Here is a 24,866-nt window from a genome sequence, read left to right on the forward strand (position 1 = left end):
ATATATAGAAAAGAAGCCTCTTGACGCGTGTGTGTGCATGTATGTGTGTGTTACTTTTGACAATGGGTCTCGCCCTAGCCGTAGATTCGTTGTCCACAAACGCACTAGATAGGAAAGCCTGGACGACAGCGCACGCATTAAACTTATCTACATCTTATAAGGAATCGCGTGGCCCTTTGGGTACTACGGAGCTGTAAAAGATGCTTTTGCGGTCGGTACGGGATCGCGGTCCTAACGACACAAACAGTCTCACGACTAGTCAAAGCCCTCTAATGGAAAAGGTAGTATTATCTTATAGTAGGTAATGGGCAGCACGAGCGATGCTCACGCCGGTGCTCACCGCGCTGGTGGAAGCTATTAGTAGGCGTCGGAACAGTTCCTTCAACGAGAGCACGAACGAATCGAGTGAGCGGTGCCCTGCATGTCCGTGCTTAATTGGAGAAGAATGGACTGTCTGCACATTACGCGCACCACCGCTTGAGCGGGACCTTAAGTGCCGCCACCCTCCTTTACATAGAGCGCGTCAACGAACGAACGACAGAGAGCGACAAAGTGAATGAGGGCCTGCTAATAAAAGGCCGAGCCATACGTATTTGCTATGAACTGGCAAATGGCTACGTAGTGAACTCTGGAGAACTGAGCGCGGCAAGACCATACACAACGAAACCGATCGTTTAAACACAAACAGATACTGCAACTACACAGCGTAGCAAGCAGCCAGTTTGCTAACGTTTCATTGGAAATTTCTGCAGCGCCGAATGAATTCGCTGGTGATGGTGGGGCTGGCGGAGGGACAGAAGGTAAAATCCTCCAGTCGGAGGAACCAGGCGTCGAACCCGTCACCGTCATCGCCACAAGCACCAACAAACATCATCGTCGTCATTATCGAGACGAAGAAGAAGAAAAAGAAAAGAAGAACCGGAAGAAGCGGTCGATGTGAAAGCGGAATCGCGTCGCTTCTTCTTGATTCAGTCTTCATTCATTCAGAGACTTTTAGTCCGGAGACGCTAGTCTGCAGTCTCCAGCGTCCATGACTAGCAGACGGAGGATAGGACATTCACAGTCGCAGAATAAGAAGCAGGGAAATCGGGTGCCGATATTTGCTTTCAGCAATTGAGGTTAATCGGAGACTAATGGTGTCTGGCCAAGGGGGAGAGGACAATGTTTAAAGTTAAAGAGATTCTGCTCGATACGCTAATATTGAGAATGTCAAGGTGCTGTTAAATTAAAATTGAACACCCTTGAAGGGTTGCTGAAACGCGTGGATAATGAGAAAGCTCTCAGTATTTACTTAGATTTCTCTTCCGTTAGACAAGCGGATATGCCAGTAACTGTTTCCGCACAAGGGACTTTCTAAAAAGACTTTTTTAGAACATTTTTGGAACCTTAAGGTACCATAAGTTTGTACATTCGTGGTAGCGGGTAAACACAAAGCGATGTTGAGGAATCATTTAAGCGTGCTATATGAGTTAGAATGCAACAGGCACAATCGTTAGATCAATGGATTGAAATTTCCAATAGGTACGAACTGTCGACAAAATAATACTTTTGTGTTTCGGTATATTTCAAATTCGAACCAGTTTACGACGAGTCAGGGCTGGGTTTTCACGGAGACTATCTACACATTTTTTTGGGTCGCACGAACCCGCTTTCTCATCGTTTGAAAGGGACTAGTCCTAAACGGTGGTACCATCCACCTCACGTGCTCTATAACAATAAACACCCCCCGCGCATAGCCCATTTCTAGTCGGCGTCAAGTCAATCGGCACCAGCTGATGCCTTATTTTATCTATAACGATAGCAGAATGTCTCTGATATCCTTAATTCCAAAGCAAAACCAGCATTGCGTAATAAGGTACTACGGAGTGTTATTGCGGTGTCTGACGCATTAAAAACCTATTTGTGTAAAAATTATAGATAAGTAAAATGCGGGTACAAAGATTGCCTGTTATTCATAAAATAGGTGGCCTCATGTACCGAACGGGGGTTCCTATCATGTCTTAGAGTTCGCGCAAATGCTTGCTGTTATTTTTCAGAATGTGTTTCCCAAATTAGGAGCAATAGCTGCTTTGTTCTTTATACCGACGAAATTCTATTGTAAGTTTTATTCAGGGACTATCAGTTTCGTGGTAGTTTTTTTCGTAGCTTTTAGTATAGCCATGTGTCTATGCAGTGACGCGGCCTCCTCCTGCTCAGTCTACCTGATGGAGCTAGAACGAGAAGTTCGAACAATAGATCAGCTGAATGATCGGTGTGGAGATCCTAGGTGGATCGTAACTAAATCTTGACGGGATGCAAGTAGTAGCTGCCCACGGTCCTGATCTTAGAAGGTCGACATCTTTTCCTCCTATATCCCCTTAGAAGCGATTCAGTTTCCGAATGCGAAAAAGGCCACGTCTGTAGACACGCTCACTGTATTTGTCTATGTGCCTGTTAGCGAAACAGCAAGCTTTCTCCCTCTTTCTCTATCTCATTGTGCTTTTCAAAGAAGAGTAACAGAACTCCAGTAGAGAAACCATCAATTTCAGAAGCATCAGTAGAAAAACAAGTCACTAACTATTCGTACACAAGTACGTAAGAGATATATTTGCGATAAGTAACTACAACGCATTGTCGAGTATTTACTCCGTTGGCGCACTGTTTGTGAGGGGAGGACAGCAGTGATGCTGTGCAGTAACCGGGGGTCTGGGCATTCAGCTTTGGGTTGAAACAAAGTGGCCAGCAGATAAAAGAGAGTAAAAGGAACTTGTCCCTGAGACGCTGTCCCTATGAAAGATTGGCGATCTCAAAAGATAGATGGGATACATGTTTGCTTTTTTCTTTCGTGTTATCAAAATTGTTTTGACTCTATGCCTAATTTCGATTACAGGATTACTGCCATATGCTTCGTTTCTTTGGTAAATGCGAGAATCACATAACCCTCCCACATATCAAATCATTTAAATGCGATGTTATTTTTTAAAAATGTCATGAAGGCTGTAGTTCTAGTGGAAGTAATATGGCGTCTTTTTTATAATAAAATTAGTTAAGGCGAATGCGCACTTGAGATATATGTATTATTTTAACACATATTTTAAGCCGGCCTCTCATATCATGTAGCCACGAAAGAGCGATTTTAATGCAAAATTTTTGAATAAAGGAGATCCTAAAGCAGTTACGATATATATATATATATATATATATATATATATATATATATATATATCGTAACTGCTTTAGGATATATATATATGGCACTTTAACAATGTAAGGGCCGGTACATAATAGATATAACGAGGGAACATGTTAGGAATAGTTGTCAACGCTTTTTTCGACAGGAAACTCAATCTGTAAGAGATTTCGACTTAAACACTAACGACAGCCAAGAGATTTTATTTAAAATACTTTTGATTGCTTACCACCGATATTGGACATTTACTTGGACCTATATAGCTGACTCATAACGCGCAGATCTTGTTAGTGAAGCATCTAATAGGTTTATTGATTTCTATTTTCGAGATGGGATGTAGTTAACTAGTTAAATGAACGCTCCAGTGAGTCGTCCATTTAGACAGACAGACAGGCAGGCAGCTACTGTGTTCCAGATAGATATAACACTACGGGGTCGTAGCGTACTAAAATCGTATTTCTTCTTAATCATAGCATGAATATAGCGTTCAAACGAGTGAGCAACGCACAGGAACTAAACAACACTGTGGTATTTGAAACAAGAAAAGGAGCTCCAAAAGTGGGAATATTCATCTTCGTATGGTACAGGTGAGCTAATCTAGGCGAGGAAGATAAATTTATAGGAATCTAACACGGCTCTTTAAGCGGTTAGCGGCAGACGTGTTGTAAAAGCTTCATACGAAAATGCCACTTTATTTACATGTATAGAATATAAATGTGTTTTAATTAAGTGACAGCTTGTTTTAGTGCATGGTAGATAATGATATGACAACTTAGATAACCATAGCGTACTATCTTTGGTACTCTCCAGGCGTACACAGAAAATATACGCAATAGCTTTTTGAGGAAGAACAATAACGACTTCTCTTACAGTATTTGTATTAACAAAGTAGAAGAATGAGTTTCTGCTTGTTTTTTTTTTGATTTTAATGAGATGTCGAAGAGGCTGTTGTATAATACATTACAAAAGAAAGCAGAAGAACTAACAGCACATACGCATTAAAACACGTTCTTTAGGCACAATGAAGATAAAAATAGTATATGAATAGTTTTGATGTTATGTATCTCGAACGAACAATGCCACAATAATCAGGTGTACCTGGACACTAACAAAATCAAGTGTCCTTGGAGTTTACGCTAAGGTCACTGGTTATACCTAAGCCAAAGACCTTTTCATTTTGCGTTCCAATGATAGTTGCCATTTTAACTTCGATGCAATTCCTCATCCCTGTTTGGTACTCGAAATATACAAGCTAGATGTCCACATATTGCCTAGCTTATGGTTGTCTTAACATTATGAAGAAACCAATACTCCGACTGATTAAAGGCAGCTGTGATAGAAGCGCAACTCTACTAGCAATAATAATGAAAAGGTCTATTTTGTCTGTTCACTCAAATCCGTCAATCTGTCATTTATTATTGATGCAATATGCGACATTTTCTAAATCCCCATTGTAAAATGTAGATACTATCTATTTGCTTTTATATTTATGATATCTCTAAAAAGACAATATCAGGGTTTAGTTGTTTCGATTTGTTCATCTTCACGAGTTAACGTGTATCTGTCGTGCGTTTTGTGGGAGTCAAGCGATGTTGGATTAAGTGGGTCGCGTGAGGATCTGATTTCCATGGCAGACCTTGAGGGGGCGAGGTAATGGCGCGGAAGAAGACTTTGTGCGCAAAGAGGCAGTGCTGGTTATGCATCACAAGAGTCAATGGGGGTTAAACAGAGAGGGAGAAGTTGCTCAACAAGGAGACGGCCACTGATAAGAATTACTCGGATAGTAAACAAGATCCTGAAGAAATACTTAGTGGTTACTCCAAAAAGAAGTTTGGGAATTTCTAAAAACATCCTTATATTTATTTAATATTATCTCTAACTGAATCCGTCACCAATATCGCTATTGCTTAAAATCAGTGTTTCTTCATTATCGATATCATTCAATTAGCGCGCTTCCAAAAAGCGTAGCTTCCTTTCTTTTGTTTGAAAAACTGAATCAAAAGTGTCGACTTTTGACATGACCGCATCGTTGTCCTTGCATCACACCCCTCTCGTCGTTATCATCATTTTATATATTTCAGCTAGAAAACGAATTAGTCAGCCTAAAAGATGCTTATTCTCGAAGTTACCTTCGGTCTCGTACCAACTATAGTACAATATAGTTCACTAAAGTTTATCGTTACTCATTTGCCATAATTCTGTTTTTTCTTTATATATAAGTAAGTAGGTTATGAATAAGCATTAAATTCATAGCTCACTGGTTAGGTTATGATTTTCCTAGCTGCTTAATAAAAACAAATCCTCACTGTACGCTAATCTATATGTCAATCATGAATTTATCTTTTCGCTAGTCACTTTACTGTCATTAACCAGATACGATAGACTAGATTCCGCTATACTTAGCCATTTCCAGTTCTTTGAACAAAAGGCTCCTTGGTTACTGTGCAATGCAACTATTATCATCTCTTGATTGCCCGTAACATCAAAAGGGCAGATTTTCATACAATAACCTTTCCCTGTATATGTCATCAAGCATAGAAGTCAGTCGACCGTTTTAAAAGTACCCGCTCGTCAGCTGTTCGCGTGCCGGAACATCCTTGCCGTTGGGATCATTCTAGAGCGATCTGCCTGGGACAAGCCTGCGTGTAGACAGTGTTCAATTGCATGCGGGAAAGGTCGCTACCATTTTCTGTAGCAGAAAAATTGTGTTGAGTCTTTTTTTAGTTTCAGCCATTTGAGCATTCGAAATGGCCCATAACTCTGACCTAGCTGTGACAGAACAGCAGGCGGCACCAGCTTCTACAACCTAATAGAAGAAAAGTCCGTTGGCGCAGGGAAAAAGCCATTGCGGCCTTGTATGGTTGGTGTTCCGCCACGCGAAGCCAACGAGGCGAGACATGTCTAGCAATGACAATCATATATGATTAAGCTTCTTATATTTATCAAATGGGCGATCGATCATAATCTGATATCAGTTGACAGATTTGAGGCCTAGTGAATCCGGCCAAAATAATATTAATCATTTTCAGCTCGTGACATCTCCGTTATCTTAAATTTTTAATTCAAAAGCAAAGGGTATTTGCTTTTACAGTCCTCGAACAGCTCAAAGATATCTGCTGCCGAATAGTCCTGCAACTTGTGCTTGATAGTCTGGTTAAATGTCTTTCATGATGGTATTACTGTAGCATACTTGCATAGGCTGGCGCTAATAGCCTCTCAAGAAAAAAAATTGCCGGTACTTATCTTCTTGCGGAACGAGCCGGACTAACAAGGTGTCAGATTCGCATTGCCGTCGAAAGGCGCTCGTTTATTTTTCATCAAATTAATACAATTAGACGTTGTCATTGATGCTTTGTACAAAAATTACACTGTCTTCACCGTCTCGATGTTCTTTCCTTTTTACTCGGAAATTACGGAAATCTATAGCTGTTCATGATGCGCCAGATTTTCTTAAATATGAAATCATGGATATATCAGAAAATCGCTCGATATGACAACAAAACAAGACGAAATTACACAGTAAACTCTGAACATTTACTCACCAGTGGAATCTTCATCATTTCGACGGCTTGGCCCTCCAAATCCGGCCTGGGCAAGGGCTTTTTGAAAGTGGTCATCAAGGGCAGATGCTACATCCGTCTTGAAGTACTTGATTATGATGCACTTCGATGAAACATAGGTGGCTTCGCCTACATCCTCTTTGCTTTCTGCCGACTCAGGCGGCGTGGCGCACACGGGCGCAGACGAAGCTGCGGAAACAATAGTAGATAGAGTGGACGATGTCGTCGATGGAAGGTCAATGGGTGCGAGGCGATTTGGAGATGACGTTCCTGCCACTGGCGAACCCGTATGAGTTGTATGAGGGGGTGAAGGCGTACTGTAGTGTTGATGCTGCTGGTGCTGATGGTGAAGTTCTTTTACAGGATTGTGTTGGATGCTACCACTGTTAAACTTCTGAAACTGCAAAATGTCGGGCTGCACTCATGACAAAAACGACAAAGGCATGTTCATTTCGATAGTCAGTTCATTCCATGTACAATTCATTGTTGTGTTGTTTAGTGAACTGTACGCTCTTCGCTTGAGCTGAGCGAAAAGTATATAGAGAATTTAAAATCAAAGTAAGTTGGCGAGAAATCTAGCGGATTGCAATCCATTGCTCTTTTCGCTGGTTCCATATTTAGGAATAACGCAAAACGCAAAATCCTCTGTTTTCAACGAAACAAGTTTATATAAAGTCCGTACAAAACACTAGGAAACATCTGTTCCCGGGGGGGGGGGGGGGGGGTAAGGCATTACGGCATGCATGAATAGTACTAGTAACAGGAAGGATACTGTACGGGTATCGCAGGGGGGAAGACTTTTGTAATGCAACCTGCTTGGTGGTACTTACCTTTTGTTCGAACGAAGCCGTAGGTGGGTAATCCTGGGGGCTCGAAGGCCCCCCAAGGAAATAGCCGCTTGTTGAAGGTAGATTAGCAGCACCTGTGCCGGGACTTGGCCGCTGATAGCCCGAAAAGTAGGCAGCAGAGTAGGGCTGGTACATCACATCCATGCAGCTCATCGCATCGACCTCAGCGGTCTTCCAGTGGCAGAAATTATTGGCCTCCGAGTGGCACTCAAATGATCAGACCCACAGCTCTTGGTAAACGACACCGATCTGCTATCTGCTATTTTCTTCTTTATAGTAGTCGCGCTCATTCACAGTGGCTCTGATTTCGCACAGCGTGTCACAGTCTGTGCTCACGCAGACTTACACAAAATATTGCTGCCATCCAGTGTCTTTTATCACTTATTTTTTTCCGGAAAAATCTCTTCTTTTATCGTGAGCGGTAATCTCCTGGTACACACACTGAAAAAACACACCGCACTGTCCTAGATATAACAAACCTATTCGAACTCTCCTTGTGCGTTTGTGTATCTATTCTATCAGTCCCTGCGGAGCTGTCGTGTCCTTGTCTAGACTATGCACTGTGCTATGTTCTAACTCGGACTCCGGCCTGAGCTTCGCCAGGGCAGCTCGCGAGCAGTCGGAGATCGTGCACCGAAGAGCCTGCGAAGGCGGAGCCTGCTGACGTCACCAAGGTAGGAAGTCTTCCTATGCGAGACTCAGCCGTTGGGCAGGAGCCGAAAACCGGGCTCACCCTCAAAGCTCCGCCCATGCATTAGGTTCCGGTCGTTTCAAATGGAGTGGCGTGGAGCGCACCCTACAAATTATCTTTCGTCAACCATTTTTCGAAATAGCAAGCATTGTCTCGAAACTTCCAAAACAAAAATTTCTTTAAATAGCTTAAATATGTTGTAAGTGTTTCTAATATAATATAATGATAGCGACCTGCAATACGGTTGCACATTCTGTCGTACGTTCACCCTCCCAGACATTTGAAAGCGGTCGGCCCAGACTGCAGCTGTTGGCCAACTGCTTGCGTTCGTTGTACGTCCAGTCAGACAAACAGACAGACCGAAAAATACAGCTACCGAACACGATGAGTGTGCGGTATAGCTGGCTGGCTAGTGAGAGTACATACACTCCACGTATATATATAGCGGAACGGAATGGTCAAAGGAAAAGGCAAGGAGCGAGGCCGCCATACAATGAATACAGCCAGCCAGCGTGCAGTGCCATATCTACCACTCCTGCTGCTTGCTTCAGCAGCAGCTTCTACGACCGCCACGCTATCGTAGTTGCTAGCACTAGTGTACGCAAGTAAGAGGCAGAGAGAGAGGGGAGGGGAAAAGGGGATCGAGGGGTGTCTGAGGAGACTGAAGAGGAGGTTGAGGACGAAGAGGAGCAGAACGAGCGCTCAGTGAAGTGCCTGAGAGCGAAGTGGTCTCGCTCGATGAAACTGACGGGTGCAAAACGGGAAAAGCGGGAAAAGGAGTCACTGAACGAGTAAAATGGCGAAAAGAAAAAAAAAAACCAAAAAGCAAGATGACACGAGTGCAGTGTAAAATAATTTCGAGGAAAGGCCTTCAAAGGGCGACGATGTAGAGTAGGTCGCGTGCAAGGCCCACGGCCTGAGCGATTCGACGAACAAACAAAATTAAACGTGAAAAATTTCATTTAAAATCGGCTGTACCTGCCGGCAAGCATCATTGTAAAAAGCAGCAAATGGTAAAGTAAAAGTTAAATACTGCAGCAAAGCTGGACGCATTAACATATTTAATGATAACATTTTTATATACACGTACGTGCATATATTATAGTGACACCACACTAGTACAAATGCTATTTATTGTGACAACGCCCCGTTTGCTTACAGTAAGAGCGATAAGAAGATAAAGGTAATAAGATAGAAGATAGATAAAAAGATAAGGTAATAAGAAGACGCTTCGATAAAGAAGTAAGTTCACTATTTTCGTTCCACTTTTCAACTACTTCTTCATTAATTTATTTTTTCATTATTATTATTATTAATATTAGTATCCCATAATACTTGTAATACACACGTGTACTCCGACATCCACAAACGCAGCCGATCGAACAGTTGGTACTTCCGTTGGCAACAAAATACGTGTAATAAACGCTTGACGTGTTAGCTCTTCAAATGAGATTCACAGCTTGGAAAAATAATAACCAACAAGTAAGTAATAAGAGCAGATTATCGTGGTATAGAAATTCGTGAAGGCTCACCGTGGACAATTGATTGCACTAAGTCAAATTCAAGCCAAAAGTTTACTTTTTCTTTTTTGTTCGATTATTGTACTCGTAAATAGTTTGCGCAAAGGTTTCATCCAGAGAAGAGTACACACGCCGTAACTAGGTGTATGAGGAAGCTTGCTACACTGATCCTGCTTCTATAACTCCACGAGACATCTTCGCTTCTATAGTAACTCGGATGGCCTATACGTAATTGATAAGCTGGTACTAAAAACTCAGATTATCGTTGGACATCGAACTTAAGCGGGGAGCTAGCCCGGAACCCCAGAGGTCTGATTCGACTGCTCCACTACTCATATCACTGAGCTAGTCCTATTTAGTAGTGGCAATAGTCGCGAGTTACCAGAAACAATTTATCTGCTGTAATTCTATATCGATAAGATAGAACACTTTGTCCTCGCTCCTTATTCGTGCCCCTCAATGTTTTTGTCGTTGATCTGTCCAGTGTCAGTCGTGCAATGAAAGTATGTATCCAAGATGCGACAATGTTCTACGTAGCAATGCAACAAATTGGTAAAGGAGGTTTGGGACAATAAAATAAATGACGCAGTTTGTGAAGAAATCGATTAATTCTGCCTAGGCACTCAAATGCATTCCAACTTTAGTTGCACCAAATCTGACTACAAACGTAAATCTCCAGCTGGCAGATAGGTCCAAACCCAAGGATAGTAGGAAGTATGCTTACGCGTTTGGACGTAGAATCTGTTAGACAACGTATTGGTTCCCAGCTGGGCTCTTAGATGTTGACATCACACAGGACATCATGACTCTTCGTAATAAAAGATGTGACGATAGCGACGATTTGAAGAATTTCAACCATGCGATACGGAATGTGTGGAGAGTACTCTCTACATTCGTAGCTGTAGTGGACTAGTGGTAGTGATAGTAGCATGTTACAGTATATTATTCCATGAGATCTGTTTATGATGGCTTCAAAAGGCTAAAGTACCTCAAAAGCGTCGCGAACGCCCTGAGTGGCCGAAAATGCGAGGCCATATTCCTTCAGTGTCGGCGGAAAAGGATGCTACAAGTGGACGAACGCCTGCTGGTCTCTAGATAAACTTTTAGAAGGTGCACCTTATAATGGAAGTATATTCTGGATGCCATGGTTGTTCGTATATCGTAGTCTGCGTGTCAAGCGTGTTATCCGAAACCGACCGAATCAAAATCGAGTTGATCACGCGTCTCGTTAACAACATGCCGATTGATCGGATGCTTACCGCATCGAAGCATCTGATGGTAATAGACGAATAAGTAATGGACAACGACCTACTAAGACAACCCACATCTATGCTGATGGCAATTTGGGTCCACAGCGATCACCGTGGATGCGTACGAGCTTGCAGGACAGCTACCGCTAACTCAATGACTGCAGTAAATGACCCTATATGATGGCCTTAGTTGGACCTCTGTTTGCTGGCCTACAGACATTGGATTCCAGGGAGCTCAAATGGTTGAAGCTAGGGGTTATTTGATCATCTGCGTTGAATGTGGAGAAGCCTTAAGGGCGGCTATAGACGTAACGGGGTACAACAGAGACAAGGTCTCTAATTTAAAATATCGTTTGCTCACTGGTGGGATTTCAATCACTGTCCTAGGAAAATGTGATCTATTGTCTTTTGTCATGCAAGTCGATTCGGTCGATCAGGTCTGGCCAAATTCAAGTTTATGCAATACGGGTTCCGGTATAGAGGTTTTCGTGGAACATTGTAGACACACGTGAGAAAAATAGCTATATTACAGAACAATTCAATTTTTGATTTTTGTTCTACTCATTTTATACATAAAATGAGCTGCAGTTACTATTCGTACTAGAATATTATCTCTGCTCAAACCTGTCTTACTGAACACTCAGATAGACACGTAAAATGAATGCATGTTCAATGCAAGCTATGCAATATACGTATATTTTTACAAGAGAGATATGTGTTTTCAAGCGCCGCTAAGTTGCAGCTTCAATACTATAAGCTAAAATTCGAACTTGAGTTTGATCGTATGTATTTCAAACGGTCCTCAGTATAGGATCAGGCCGTCGCTCGAATAAATTGAATTTGAGTCGGTAATGAATGCTCATTGAACTTAGTAGAGAGCAAATTCGAATAGCTGAAAGATAAGTCAATTTGAGGACGAACAAAACGATTAACAATCGGCCATCTTAGCAAAACTAAAATTGTTAACCGAGAAAGCAAATCGTCTGTGTCGACTGTGACCAGCAAAGCTTTCATCGTATAACTCGAGACCCGGCCAGTGAATAACGGACCTGCAGACAGCGACACATCAATGACTGGCCCCGGTACGGGCTAGCGTATCATTATCTTTTTGGCCCAATTAAGCATTGATTAAAACCCGTAGCTGGCAATACGGTTGCATGACGCCATTGTTATAGCGGTTCTCATTCGAAACTCAATGGCGCCCACCTGAATATTCTGCACGCGCTTTAATAGGAGTCAGTGACACGGTCGAATATCCTTACACGTCTAGTCAGAGAAGACGATTTTTTGTTAGAGTGCGTGAGACGAACTTTCAAGTTCAAGGCGCTTTCTAGGTTGTTTAGGAATCCTATCAGCGCAATGATCCCGCCAATAGCATAGATGCTGCATAATCTTAACGCCGGTTGGAAAGCTTTGCTTGGGGGTGCCGAGTGCAACAATTTATCCCTGTAGCCGAACCGCCAACACAACGGGTTAGTAGGACGGCTACACTTGTGCTAGCTGTTGTCTACGGAATCTATCGTCCCTGGGCTAACGACCAACTAGGAGTATGATCTACTAATGGGGCCTCGAACAAAGGACCCGCTCCAAGTGTCAAGCTTCCAACAGTGCCTACCGCGGAATTCGATGGAAGCTGCAGCGAAGGAACCTTGTTTGAGCGAAATGTTCATTTGATTTGACCGTGCAGTCGTTGTTTTCTCCGTGCGTAGCATCGCCAGCAGAAGACTCTCGTGTCATGCGGAGGAAATCACATGGGCGATGTTGCAGATATAGTGTCCTCCCGGGTTGAAACGACAAGCATGCAGGCAGTCTAAAAGGCTGTATAATTATGGGTAAGTAATAAAGTATCGAAAGGTAAAGATGATGTGTAGCCTGTGCCGACGACGTGACGGCCGACAAGATCGCTGTAAGCATCACGCGACTGTATATGAAGCAGGAAACGCGTGGCTGAAAAAATCGGTTCTCATATTTGTCCTGGCAAACTGGTATCACTGATGCAGACTGTATTTGAAACCGCGCATCAGGAAAAGCATTTATGTCATACCTAAATAATGAGGGAGACAGGTATAAGTCAATATTTGTGGCTTGTACCTTAATTTAAGTATAAAGGCACAAGACGTTTTCAAGTTTGTTTTACGTAAATCGACTTTGTGTAAAAAGGGATTTTTCGGAAAATATTGCGAGTACCTACAGCAACAGTATTTGTAAAACATAAAGGTAATTTTTGTACAATCAAAGAGACTTAAATAAGCTCAATTATATAGTCCCAACACTTGAGGCAAAGTGCATAACATTAAAGGGCGATATTTCCAGGTGGCTTATGTATCGATACAGACAAGGGTAAATATTTTTCAAGTTGCTTACCAACAATTTCCTATGATTTTTGTATTTTGGAAACCGCAAGCGTGATAGCTTTCTGTAATTGGATTTTAGCAATTCATACTCTGTATTAATGTCTCGTACTATGTACAGCCGGTGCGTTATCTCTCGCCGTTTAGCCCCCGCTGCTGTCGTTAGCGCTGAATGAATACTGTTGGCGTTCAAGTGAGCTCGACTGGTTTCAGCGTCTTCTGGTGGGATCTTTCAATTTATCCGAAGAGGAACAGATGTCGAAAAGCACCGATTAGCAAACTGCTTCGTCAAAACAAGTGTGCACGGCATAAAACTGATGGAATGTTTCATGTTTCTCAGCACGCAATCGCTAACGTTGTTACAAGTCTCGTAAAAATAAAATTCGGTTGTCGTCTCGTGAAATCGGTAACAAAAATCGAAAAAAATGTTACTACATAGTGGGGATATTGTGTAATTTTTTACGATCTCCAAAAAGATTCGTATAATATCTTTCAGAATAGATTGAAATACCGAAGATTGTGCCTTGCCACTGACTCACTTGAGGGTTAGGTTCAAAGGAAGTAGCCCCGCCAATAGAACCCGGTTGAATACGTGAATGAAACGAGCCCGTCTTCATTGGGCAAACCAAGTTGAAAATCGGACCGTTAGGGACTGAGACAAAGTATGTTTTTCAAATGAATCAATTTCGAAATTTTCGGAAAAACGTCCATTGTACTTTGAGGCGTATAGGCAAACGATTGACGAACAGAGAATTGTGTTGTGCTGAAAATTCAACATCCATCAAAGGTTATTATGATACAGTCTAGAAATTCTGGCAAAGAGACTGGAGTGATACAAAACATAGAACAGCAGGAATATGTGGAGGTTATCGCGAGCCACATGCACTCTTAGGTACGAGAACAGTTCCCTGAGGGTGTTTACGTATTCATACACGATGGGGCGTTTGACCACAAAGCTCGGAGCACGTATAAATTATTTACTGCGAATGACAGTCAGCTGTTGCCGTGGCATGCCAATCTCGCAGATCTCGTTTCATAAAAAACGTCCGGAAAATCAAACGTTTGTGAAGGACAGGAAATAACAAATGTCCCAAATCTCCATAAACAAATCTGTAGTCTGTGGCAACAAGATCCACTTGTGGCTGATACAGCGAAAAACTGCGTAAGAAGCATGCCCCAAAGAATGGTGACTGTTATTGTTGTAAGAGGCTGTGCAGTAAAATACTGATCCTCGCAACCATATCTTTTTCGTTCGTGACCAGTTTGAAAACGTTTTCCGAGTTCTCTGTCGGCTTTCATAAAATAAAGAGGAATTCCGCTTTCATAAAAGAAAAATGGTTTGAAAATATCTGGCTGTAGTGTTGTGCAGTTGACCTTCGGAGTTGAAAGGGTCTGGTTGAATTTACTCGAGTACAGCGGTTTATATTTCGGCGTCATAAACAAAGATGAATAAGGAGAGAAAAACAGTGTTTTAATATGGTTAATTAACATGGCGCTACCCTCCATTCAGTTGCGCGGGCCAGTCGGATTGTACAGGCTCTCAAAGATAGGGACTTCAAAAATGTATTTTAGGTTGGTTTCGGAGTTACGTTTCAGAAAATGTCTCAGAAAATACTGCAGAAAGCGCAACTCGAACTCTACAAAATTTGTGGGACAAGTACATGGATCCAATACTATAGCCGATTTCACGACCAGAAGGTGGTTCGCTTGTTTTGGAGATGGCACAATGGTACAGATTACGCTCTGACCTTCTGAAGGCTAAAACTCTTACTGTATCCGATGAGCACTGGCGTATGGACTTCCGCTAGATTGTAGAAAACACAGGAACATCCATATCAACTTTCAATGACATCCAGCGAACAATGATTACGTTAATCAATCAGATTTGATTGATCACTAATTGACGAACTGCGCGTGCAAAGCTAAACAATAGGGCGAAGGTAATTTTTGTTCTTGCAAAAATAACTACGAATAATGAAAAATGGATAATCCGCAATGACAGCACTTAAAGTACGTAGGAGTAACAGTGCCTTTCGGACGAAAACGAAAACTGAACCCCATCTTTACATATGATAAGACTAAGGTTCCCTTGAACAAAGACATCGTTACTATCAGTTAAGTACCATACAGCTATACTATACATACAGCTCGATTGTTTAAGACAACGCTAGCATGAAAAGATGTTTGGCTATAGCTAACAGAAGAAGAATCATGCCTTATCATAATTTTCTAGAGACTTGCCGAAAATTATCTTTAGTATTGAACTGGGATGTTTTGCTTATAATTTTGACATTGTACCTTTCCTATCCCTGTAGACATTTTTTTTTAATGGAAACAAGTTTGTATCTCCAAGAAGACCAAGAACGGCTTTGACCGTTTTACTGTGAACAAATATATCATCTTGTAAAAAAAAAGGATTTTAAAGCGTCTCTGAAAAATGGGCGAGGGTCGTCGCTATTAATGATTAGTATACAATTCAGAACAGTTTACAAAGCTATTTTTCATTATTACGGTATAATGTGGCATAATATAATAAAAGCGTATATATTAATTGGCTTGCGCATTATTAACCCATTTTATTTGAAAGATACTAAACTATAGCGTGAGAGCAAATGTTTGTAGCAGCACGATTTTTGCCAGCCTATCTCTTGCCTATTTGACATAAATTTACAGCAGGGAATAGATTAAGAGTGCTTCATTCGACCCCACCCGACAAATGACACCTTTATGACAACTACGATTGAAATTTAATTTTGGTCGCATTCATTCAAATAGTATAGCTCGTTGTTTTTTTCTTCTACTACAACCACGCGTATCTAATTTAAGATTAATAAGACGGCTTGAGCGTCAACAAAAGGAAATGGGAGGAAAATGGAAAGGTACCATTCATTGTCCAATGCGATCGCTATTGCTGTCTGTTTACATCGTTTGATTGAGACCAATTATCTCCGGCGTCCGTATAAACGCGGTACACACCAAGCAGAAACAAAGTTCGCGCAGACCAGTTAAGCAAAGTCTTTTGTAAAAATAGAAAGCATCAAGAGACGGACAACAGTGTTCTAAAAGAGAACAGGGAGGAGTGTAAAAGGTCTTATCGTTTATAATCCGCGTTGTTCAGGCTTAGGTGAGCACATATGTTTGTGTGCCAGTAACCCTGGAACCTTTGCATGAATGAATCTATAACCTAACATTTCCAAACGGCTGGTACTGCAATGGAAGCTCAGAGCGAGTCAGACCGACTCGAAATCAGTCATTCGGTGTAACCTAATCATGGTTGCAACTACTATGAATGTTCGCTAGAGCTTTCACATAGGGATTTACGGTAAAGACCGTTAATGGATCAAACCGTGATACACGAATTAAATGATAGCTAAAGGTTAATATCAAACGTACATTATTCTAACCCTCTCACTTTCTCTCTCTCTCCCTATATATATATATTTTTTTTTTAATATCTTCGTAAAAGGAAAGATATTTGTCTAGCTTTGCGTCCCATCTCAAGATTTTGATTAAGTCAAGTTTTTTCCCGGAAATAAAAAGTAAATGTTTAAACTTAGACAGACATCTATACGAAACGTGGGATGAAGTTACATGTATACGAAGAACGTTTAAACAAAGATTCATCCAAATTAAAAAGACTATTCTAACAATTCGATTACGGATTATCCTCATCTAGAAACTAGCGTTTGTATGACCAAAACGACTCGTCAATGTGTATGTATTAGGCTGATTTTCTAGTAGGATTTGCCCTTACAAGGCTTTGCGCGGAAGATGACCAGAAGGGCAAATACCTTTAGCCCTAGAAACCAAAGAGGCCTATAACACGTAATATTAATTTGGTTAGTCGTAAACCAAGATTAGCAATTTGTTTCCTATTCTCCTCATTTAAAAACAACCTCGCACCACCGCTTAGGAACACCGAACCGGACACCAGTATCGCCTGCGCGGATGTATTATTAAATGCACAAGGGTATATTTCTGTAAAAAATATACTGCGTGACCGAGCGTGCTCAATGTCTGTTTCGAGGAAAAACTTTGTTTAAACTATGTGTAGAAAGAATTAGAGATCTAATAAAGTAAATAGCTAGCTGTTATTGGACGTCACCTTTATTTAAAGTATATTCAGCTTTTTACATTTACACAGATCAAGTGTGCGGAGCGAAGCCTATGGGTAGCTTTATACTTAAATATATATGTATATTTAGTACTCGTTCAAGTAATTCTCAAAACTCTATTGATCATTTGGTAGAACTATTTTCTCCTATTTTTTTTTATATGGCTTGGTAAATATGTCGTTATTACATTCACTTAAGATATTCTCAGTCAGTGCGTAACAATCATCGGTAGATCTAATATAATATTTCTAAGCTACGCAGTGCACCTATTTGAATTATTGATTATATAATTTAAAAAAAAAAAAGTATATTTTTCTTTTTTTTTTTTATAATCCTAGCTTGTAACAACAAGTCACGGTAAAAATAGTTAATTTTTAATTTCCACAAAGATAGAATCTCATTGTATATTTTCCATATTTGAAACTTAACGGTCTTTGTTAAAAAAAAAACCCTGTTATTAGAGTTTATAACATATATGGAAGAAGTGGACCTTTCTCGGAGTAGTGAAGCCTCGACACATTTTAGTTGAAATCATTATATTGTCCATGTACTTGGGCATTATAAGAATACCGTAAGTCAGCCCAACTCTGTCTACCTTGACTTCTCTCTAGTAATCAAGAAAAATACTGATAATCAAGATCGGCAGGCGCATTTTGATGTCAACTATAGGGAAGGAATCACTTGAAGAATAAAGTCGTCATAGGCGAGCTTAGGAAATAAATAAACTGAAAGGAAAGCTGTTGACTGCTTCGCCAATGAAATACATCTCCAAACTAACTTTTGTGTGAAACTGAACAGCTAATAATTAAGTAGTAGTTGCACCGGAGATTTTTTTAAAAAATACAGCCTATCTTGTAGAGACATCGCTATCCATCTAAGCACCAGAGCTTTGCTTCGTGCTCGTTCACGTATCACTTGTGCTTTATAAAATGCAAAAGAGATTACGCTAAGATAACAGATGAATCAATTTAGCAGAAGCAAAACCTCGATGCGCTAAATGTGATATTTTTTAGTTTTTTTTTTTTCGATTCTTTTTAATACTGTTAATCCTTGCCTAGTTTTCTTTCCAACAGGTGCATGACGTTCCTCACAGGGATGTCGAGCAGAAGCATTCCAGAGTCCGCCCACTTGAGGCAATCCAATTCTCTAACGCCTTATAAGTTAGTATAGGTGTAGAGGAGGGTCACATACATCTATGGCGGTCTGAGAATAGTTAAAAATATGTCTAAGCTAAAATGTATCTATTGCCTTGTAAATGTAGTTAGAAAAAACGAAATACAAATAAGCGTATAAGCCGAATAGGAGTCCTACTTTCTTTAGCAGATGGATACTGAACTTTTTTCGTAAGCTATTGCTACCAGGAAGGGCATCGATGGATACTCTTGTTACGCATGCGTTGTTTAGACTTTATAGGCACAGAGTTCAGATTAACGAAGCCAAGTAATGGAAATATTAGTATCTGTCGCTCAAAACGATAAGTACAATTTTAAGATGTTATAACCTTCCAAGTGATTGATGTGTGAGATGAAGAGCCTTGATTGTAAGTTAAAAAAAAAGTTAGAACTATAACATACTTGTTTTGTACACGCTGTGATCAGTGACATTGTGTAGCTAAGAAGGCGCTAATCTTCAAAGCGCATTGAAGCTTTTGAGAGGCAGCTTGAGGTTGGGCTGAGTGAAGTCGATACGATCTGAGGGAAAGAAGGAGCCAAATCCGAAGCGACGTATCATCGAGCGTTGACGCCATAGCGAGATGTACAACTGATCCATGTAGTATCTAGGGTTTCATGATTACCGAAGTGCTAGTAGCTTTTAACTGCACACCATGTAGAATTAAGGAGGGTCAATCAGGTCACCTGTTGAGAGACGATCCCGCCTGCGAATCCTGGCACAAAGATGCAATCAGTTCCACCGAATGCAACTTTCGAAACAAGTACTTCTAGTTCATTTGTCTCATTCGATTTCGTTGAGTTGTGTTCCTTTTACTAGTTGTAAAAATACCCTTCTGACAGACAGCGCTCACAGATATAGACGCCGATTGCCTTATAATCTGATACCTGGACAGAGGTAGTAATTTTTGTATTTCTGAGGCAGTGTGGTCTGAACGTTAGAATGAAGTAAATTTTAAAATAAAAAACAAGAAAGAAATCAGACCGTCGGCAAATATAAAATTGTTTGATGCTATGAAATAGAATTTAATGACAGAAAAAGTATCATCCATTACTGTTGGTTAATCTTTGGTAGCAGCGTTGTTGGCATATCACTCAGTATTGCTTGGGTACTTTACTAAATCTAAGTAACTTAATTCGATTAGAAACAACTCATTTCACTTTTAAGATTCGAACAATCAGTTAAACCCACTTTTTGGGTTCGACTCGTAGGTTAACAGAGATGCCACTCTTTCTATGTTGGCGCCATTGTTCTTAGGACCTACTGTTACGCCATCTGGCAGCCAAGCTCCAACATTGCCTCCATCTTGACTTTCATCCAGGAACAGTAAAAAAGTATTCACGAATGATTTCCACCAGCTAGAGTTTGTTTTTGTATTTTGCTCGGGTAGCACCCATTGAAAGACTGGAGCCTTTTCTGTAGCTTTCAGAGATCCCAAATGAAGCGAGATATACATTTCTATTTTATTTGATATAGTCCCCTAACTGATTTCCACAAAACCTACTTGAAATATGTACTCCGAACGCTTTTTCCTCACGATTTAAATACGAACATAGTGGTACTTTTAATATACCTCATATGGTCGATAATTAGGATCTAAGATGTGAAGCTAAACCGATTCGGGCGTTCTCATAAACTCTTTTCGTGCAAACTCCTCGCGTAGGATAGCACGTTATGACACCAGATCTATTAAGCCATTAGCAAGCGAACTTCGCTAATGCGCTAGTACTTGATCTTGCCGAAATAATTTAACAATGCGCCTTCACGCCAACTCGTCGTCGTTCATAGAGAAAATAAAAGAAGACAGAAGCTGCTGTCGCCGGCAGTTTCAATATCGTTCAAGCCGTCATCGTCGCAGTCGCCATTTCGTTGGAGACAGAACTGCCTAACGGCTTTTCTAGTAGCTAATAGAATGATCGCAGCCAACTTCCAGCCGAACATCTGACTATAGATATCAACTATGGTTCATGGTCTAATGATTTTACAGATCGAGGCAGCGCGATTTAAATCGCTGACAGGCGTTTCTTCTGCTTGTCACTCGTGACCATTACACTCGTTCTGCGCTTCTGGCGAAAACAGAAGCATTCGTCATGAATCAATAGTTCACCAACATATTTTAGGCAGGTTATCTCTTCAGGAAAGGACGTTCAGTGCCAGATGTAGTTGTTTAGAAATCTACGTAATTACGGATAGATTCGAATGTAAATACTGTCAATCAGACCAACAGAGTACCATTGGTCGGCTAATGCTTATACAATATGATATTAAAAAATGGCATTGCAGTGCGCTAAACAAAATTTCGGATACAACTATATTTACTTATATGTGTGCAAGGGGTCATGTTTATAGGTATACTCATTAGTGAACATTTGTTACCAGAAATCACATACGAATACGTCTGGCTGCATGTGGGAAGGGTTAGTATCAGTTTTTTTCTATTTTCTCGTTCTCGTTCTATTTTATCAAAAACCTTTTTCGATAAAATTCAGTTGCTGGACGCCGTTTGTCGCTCACCTGAATCACAGGTAAATCAAGCTCAGCTAGTTCCATTACCAGACCGGAATGGTCAGTACTACTCGAAAAAAATGACACGATAAGGTCATGCAAAAGCCACCATCAAATGCACCCAATTCATAAAAAAAAAAAAACCTATTTTTTATCGCTTTTTGCCTATAGCTGTGAGTTTATCACTGAAGAAGAAGAAGTTTGCCGACGGATTCTAAGCATGGCTATAGCTATAGGCACATAAGTTTCAATTAACGAAATATAACGAATAATATGAACCAACTGACTTAACCTCTCGATCAATATACTTCGGGTGCACGTTAATATTTCGTTAACAAAGGGGCACTACATGAGCTGTTTGTGCCAATAGCTCGAGTCACGCGTGTATATTTGCGTTTTGCTTTAAGAACGAAACATCAAAGATCGCAAGAAAATCTACCTTCAATCAATGTAAACCTTCCAATAATACTTAATACTACTTGACTTATTTCGAAAAGTTAGTTTGAAGTCGATTTCAACAACAAGTTGGCCGTGTACTAGTTTAATTACGTTTGTAAAGCTTTTCGATACTTCGATGGGATCATACAATAAGAGTTTCACTTTCTTAGTTTTGTAGTTAATCTGTTATGCACATGATCGATAGGAAACTCTGATTGCAGCGAAAGCTGAACTGATGTATATCGATGTACAGGGTCTCATTCACAACCTTATTCCATAAAACGAGAAAAACCTAATGCCATTTTTTCTTTGAAAAACCCGTTTATTCATCTAATTGGAATACTGTGACCATGTTCTAAGATACCAGCACAGTTTGCCTGCAGGTCTAGTTTTTACAGTTACACAAGATGACGATTATGACACGCGTGTCTGGCACCAGACCAAAGAGTAATCGAAGAATATTCATGTTAATCTGTCACTTCGAATAAAAGCTCGTTGCCTCTCAGTCGAACTAAGTTCGATATACGCACGGCATATATAGCACGCACAGGAAGTATCCCGCAGACATTGTGGTACGGCACGCCATTGTATAACATGTAGTAGAAATCCAAATCCAGTGACTGATGCTCGTTTCTCATTTCCGCTCATCCATTGAATCATTGCTTCAATCGCTAATCAATTTATCCTAAGCTGACTTCAACGGCCGAGGAGAGTTTTTTTTCCTAAATCGAATTCTTTGCGTTCACTACACTTATATACACTCAGATGTTGTTTCCAAGCGCGCTTCTTTAGAACGCGTGTTACAATAGATCTATTTCACAGGTAGATCAAATGGACGATGTGTGCGAAGGGCATGGTATGAGAGAAGGGCCACACCCTGCAATAAACAAGTGCTTCCATGTGCGCGATTAACTGAGTTTCATTAAAGCCCATTAACCGCTCAACAGCCAGCGCACTCTACGATCTAAATGGCGAAAGCGCTAATTTTCAATTGAGGCTTTACTCAACCTTTATATTATCATCAGCATCTGCCACTGATGCTGTTAGTTAATATCCCCCTTTTCACAGATTAAGTGAGGACGTGAGTGATCTTCCTTCAGCAGAATACAGTAAGTCAATGCTTTCAATCTTAGCCAGCTCTAGACGACGATCCAAATGACAAACATGATATTCTGTAATCGGGTGACAGTTATACTTAGCGTAATTAAAATGCAGCATTTTGTAATGTCAATTATGCTGGTACACTGTGATGAGGTTCGTCAAAAAATCTCACGTGTACATTAGACAGGGGAAGCTGTACTGCATGCAAAACAAAGTCATCTAAGGTGTCACTATAAAGAGATTTTCGTGACGACATACTAGCACAGGAACCTCGTTTTTAGCGACAAAAATATGTCGGGCCTAAATATATTCTTGATATGCGCCGTAACGTTCGGCCGCCTTATTTGTCTCAACATACGATCTAAAACAGTCCGCCTCTGGGTCAGTTTCTCTTTCGTAATGCCAAATCTTTCAGCCTGTGATGACATTCGTTTAAGACCAGGCTAGGTTTACTGTAGCTAAATTGTCCGATTTTACAGAACACTGTTGCACCTCTTGGCTTATCTCTTTCCTCTGCTGAGAACAACCCCATTGAACTTCGCATCGATCTAGCTCCAGGTTCCTTTAAATAAGCTTTGGCAATCTTAGAATAGAGCCACTACCTTCCTAACCTGAGGGTAAGCGCTTTAGTTCTTGCAGTGCAGCTCTTCAAAAGCCTGCACGTCCACTCGTCTTTTCAAGATGGCGAAGCATGGGCGCGGTGTCAATCTGGACTCGCGCAGTGCGCAGCGGCGCGATGTCTCCTTTGTTTCGGCACAAGAGCCCGATGACAAATTCGTATCCAGAAACATTTGCATTGATGTCAAGTCTAAAGATGACATCGTTTAAACGAGGATCTGCCCGTCGCATTTTCATGACTTCGGCCACCTTAGCTTCATTGAAGGCACGATTAGGAACTTTGCATCCAGTTCGTGTTTTTCGTCTCGTACCAAGCGAATGCGTTGGAATTGGCAGCTGCTGGCGCTGAAATTTTTAGCAGATACAGAAACCTAACCTACTACGTTGGATGATTCTAGCGACGGTTCGACCTCTGCTATATCTCGTGGTATATCTTGCGATATTCGCGGAAGAGCTTCACAAGAGTCATAAGGTCAAGCGGCAACGCTACGAAATCGTCATGAAGACACGCTTTTTGAACGTCATACAGGAAAGCGTTTAACCAAAACGGCGACTCGGCACGCTGCAGCAGAGACTGTTTTCCTAATCAAACGGATTCTGAATTTCGGACTCGTATGTAATAATACTCTTCTGTGTGAAGTGCTTCTTGCCGTAAAAACCGCTCAAATAGACGAGCTTCTAATTCGTCCCACATCGCCCTGCTGCCCACAGCTGGTTCAAATCAGTTATAGATATAGGTCTGATAAAAATCCATAGGCAATTTTGAACAGACACTTACATGATCAGCCGTAGAAACCTGCTGTTGTCTCCGAGGCCCTGATTCATTGTCCAGGCTTCGAGTAATCAAGAAATGACGGCTTCGGGGGCAGTCCCAGTTCCTTTATACTGTCTGTCAAACACTCTACCACAGAGTGTAGTCTTGCAGCATTGCCAACTACCTCGTCTATTTTCGACTACCATTCGACTGAACTCTTGGGGGGTCGCCTTCGCTTCCTTCTCGCTGTCACCGATTGCAGTGACGACGCACTAGTGCCGGCACAAATCCCATTTATTCGCTTTACACCTCGCCTTCATATAGCAATAGCGATATAGGACCTGATATGTTATTGGTACACGCCGTAACACTGTCTGTTATATAGGAGGGCAATTTGTCGGAAAAGCACGCCGTAATACTAAAGGCTGACTCCATCTGCAGGGACTTCGTGTTATTGTTGTAGAATTTGTCCAATTTTCAAAGGCAAACTTTGTTAGTTTAGCCCGCATTGTTTTCATAGTAGACGTTTTAAGGAGAGACCTTCAGCGAAAGCGTGTAAAACAAGGTGAACTCGCTAACTTGCCTGCCTACTTCAAATGGTCCTACCCCTATCGTAGCTTTATGCGTACGCGTTACGCCGCGTCTAGGTGGCTGCTCTGCTTAGCCATTACAAACCAGCTACCAGTACAGGCATAATACGCAGCAAAGAGTTCGCATTTTTTTGGGGTGATTTCAGCTCAAAAGGCGTTTATAGTAGCGGATGTTTCACGCTAGCA

The 24,866-nt window shown here is 41.1% G+C and overlaps 1 protein-coding gene across 1 annotated transcript in view; it reads right to left on the reverse strand.

The window, feature by feature from the left end:
• LOC111247365 (uncharacterized) overlaps positions 1–8,146 on the reverse strand; it is a 28,361-nt gene extending 20,215 nt beyond the window's left edge. The window contains exons 1-2 of the mRNA XM_022798170.2: positions 7,560–8,146; positions 6,712–7,144 (exon numbers count right to left, since the gene is read on the reverse strand). Coding sequence (XP_022653905.1) covers positions 6,712–7,144; positions 7,560–7,730 — 604 coding nt within the window. The 5' untranslated portion in view covers positions 7,731–8,146. The remainder of the gene's footprint in view (positions 1–6,711; positions 7,145–7,559) is intronic.
• Positions 8,147–24,866: the final 16,720 nt, after the last annotated feature.

Source organism: Varroa destructor, unplaced genomic scaffold (assembly GCF_002443255.2).
Source record: "Varroa destructor unplaced genomic scaffold, Vdes_3.0 BEIS01000003.1, whole genome shotgun sequence".
Lineage (NCBI taxonomy): Eukaryota > Metazoa > Arthropoda > Arachnida > Mesostigmata > Varroidae > Varroa > Varroa destructor.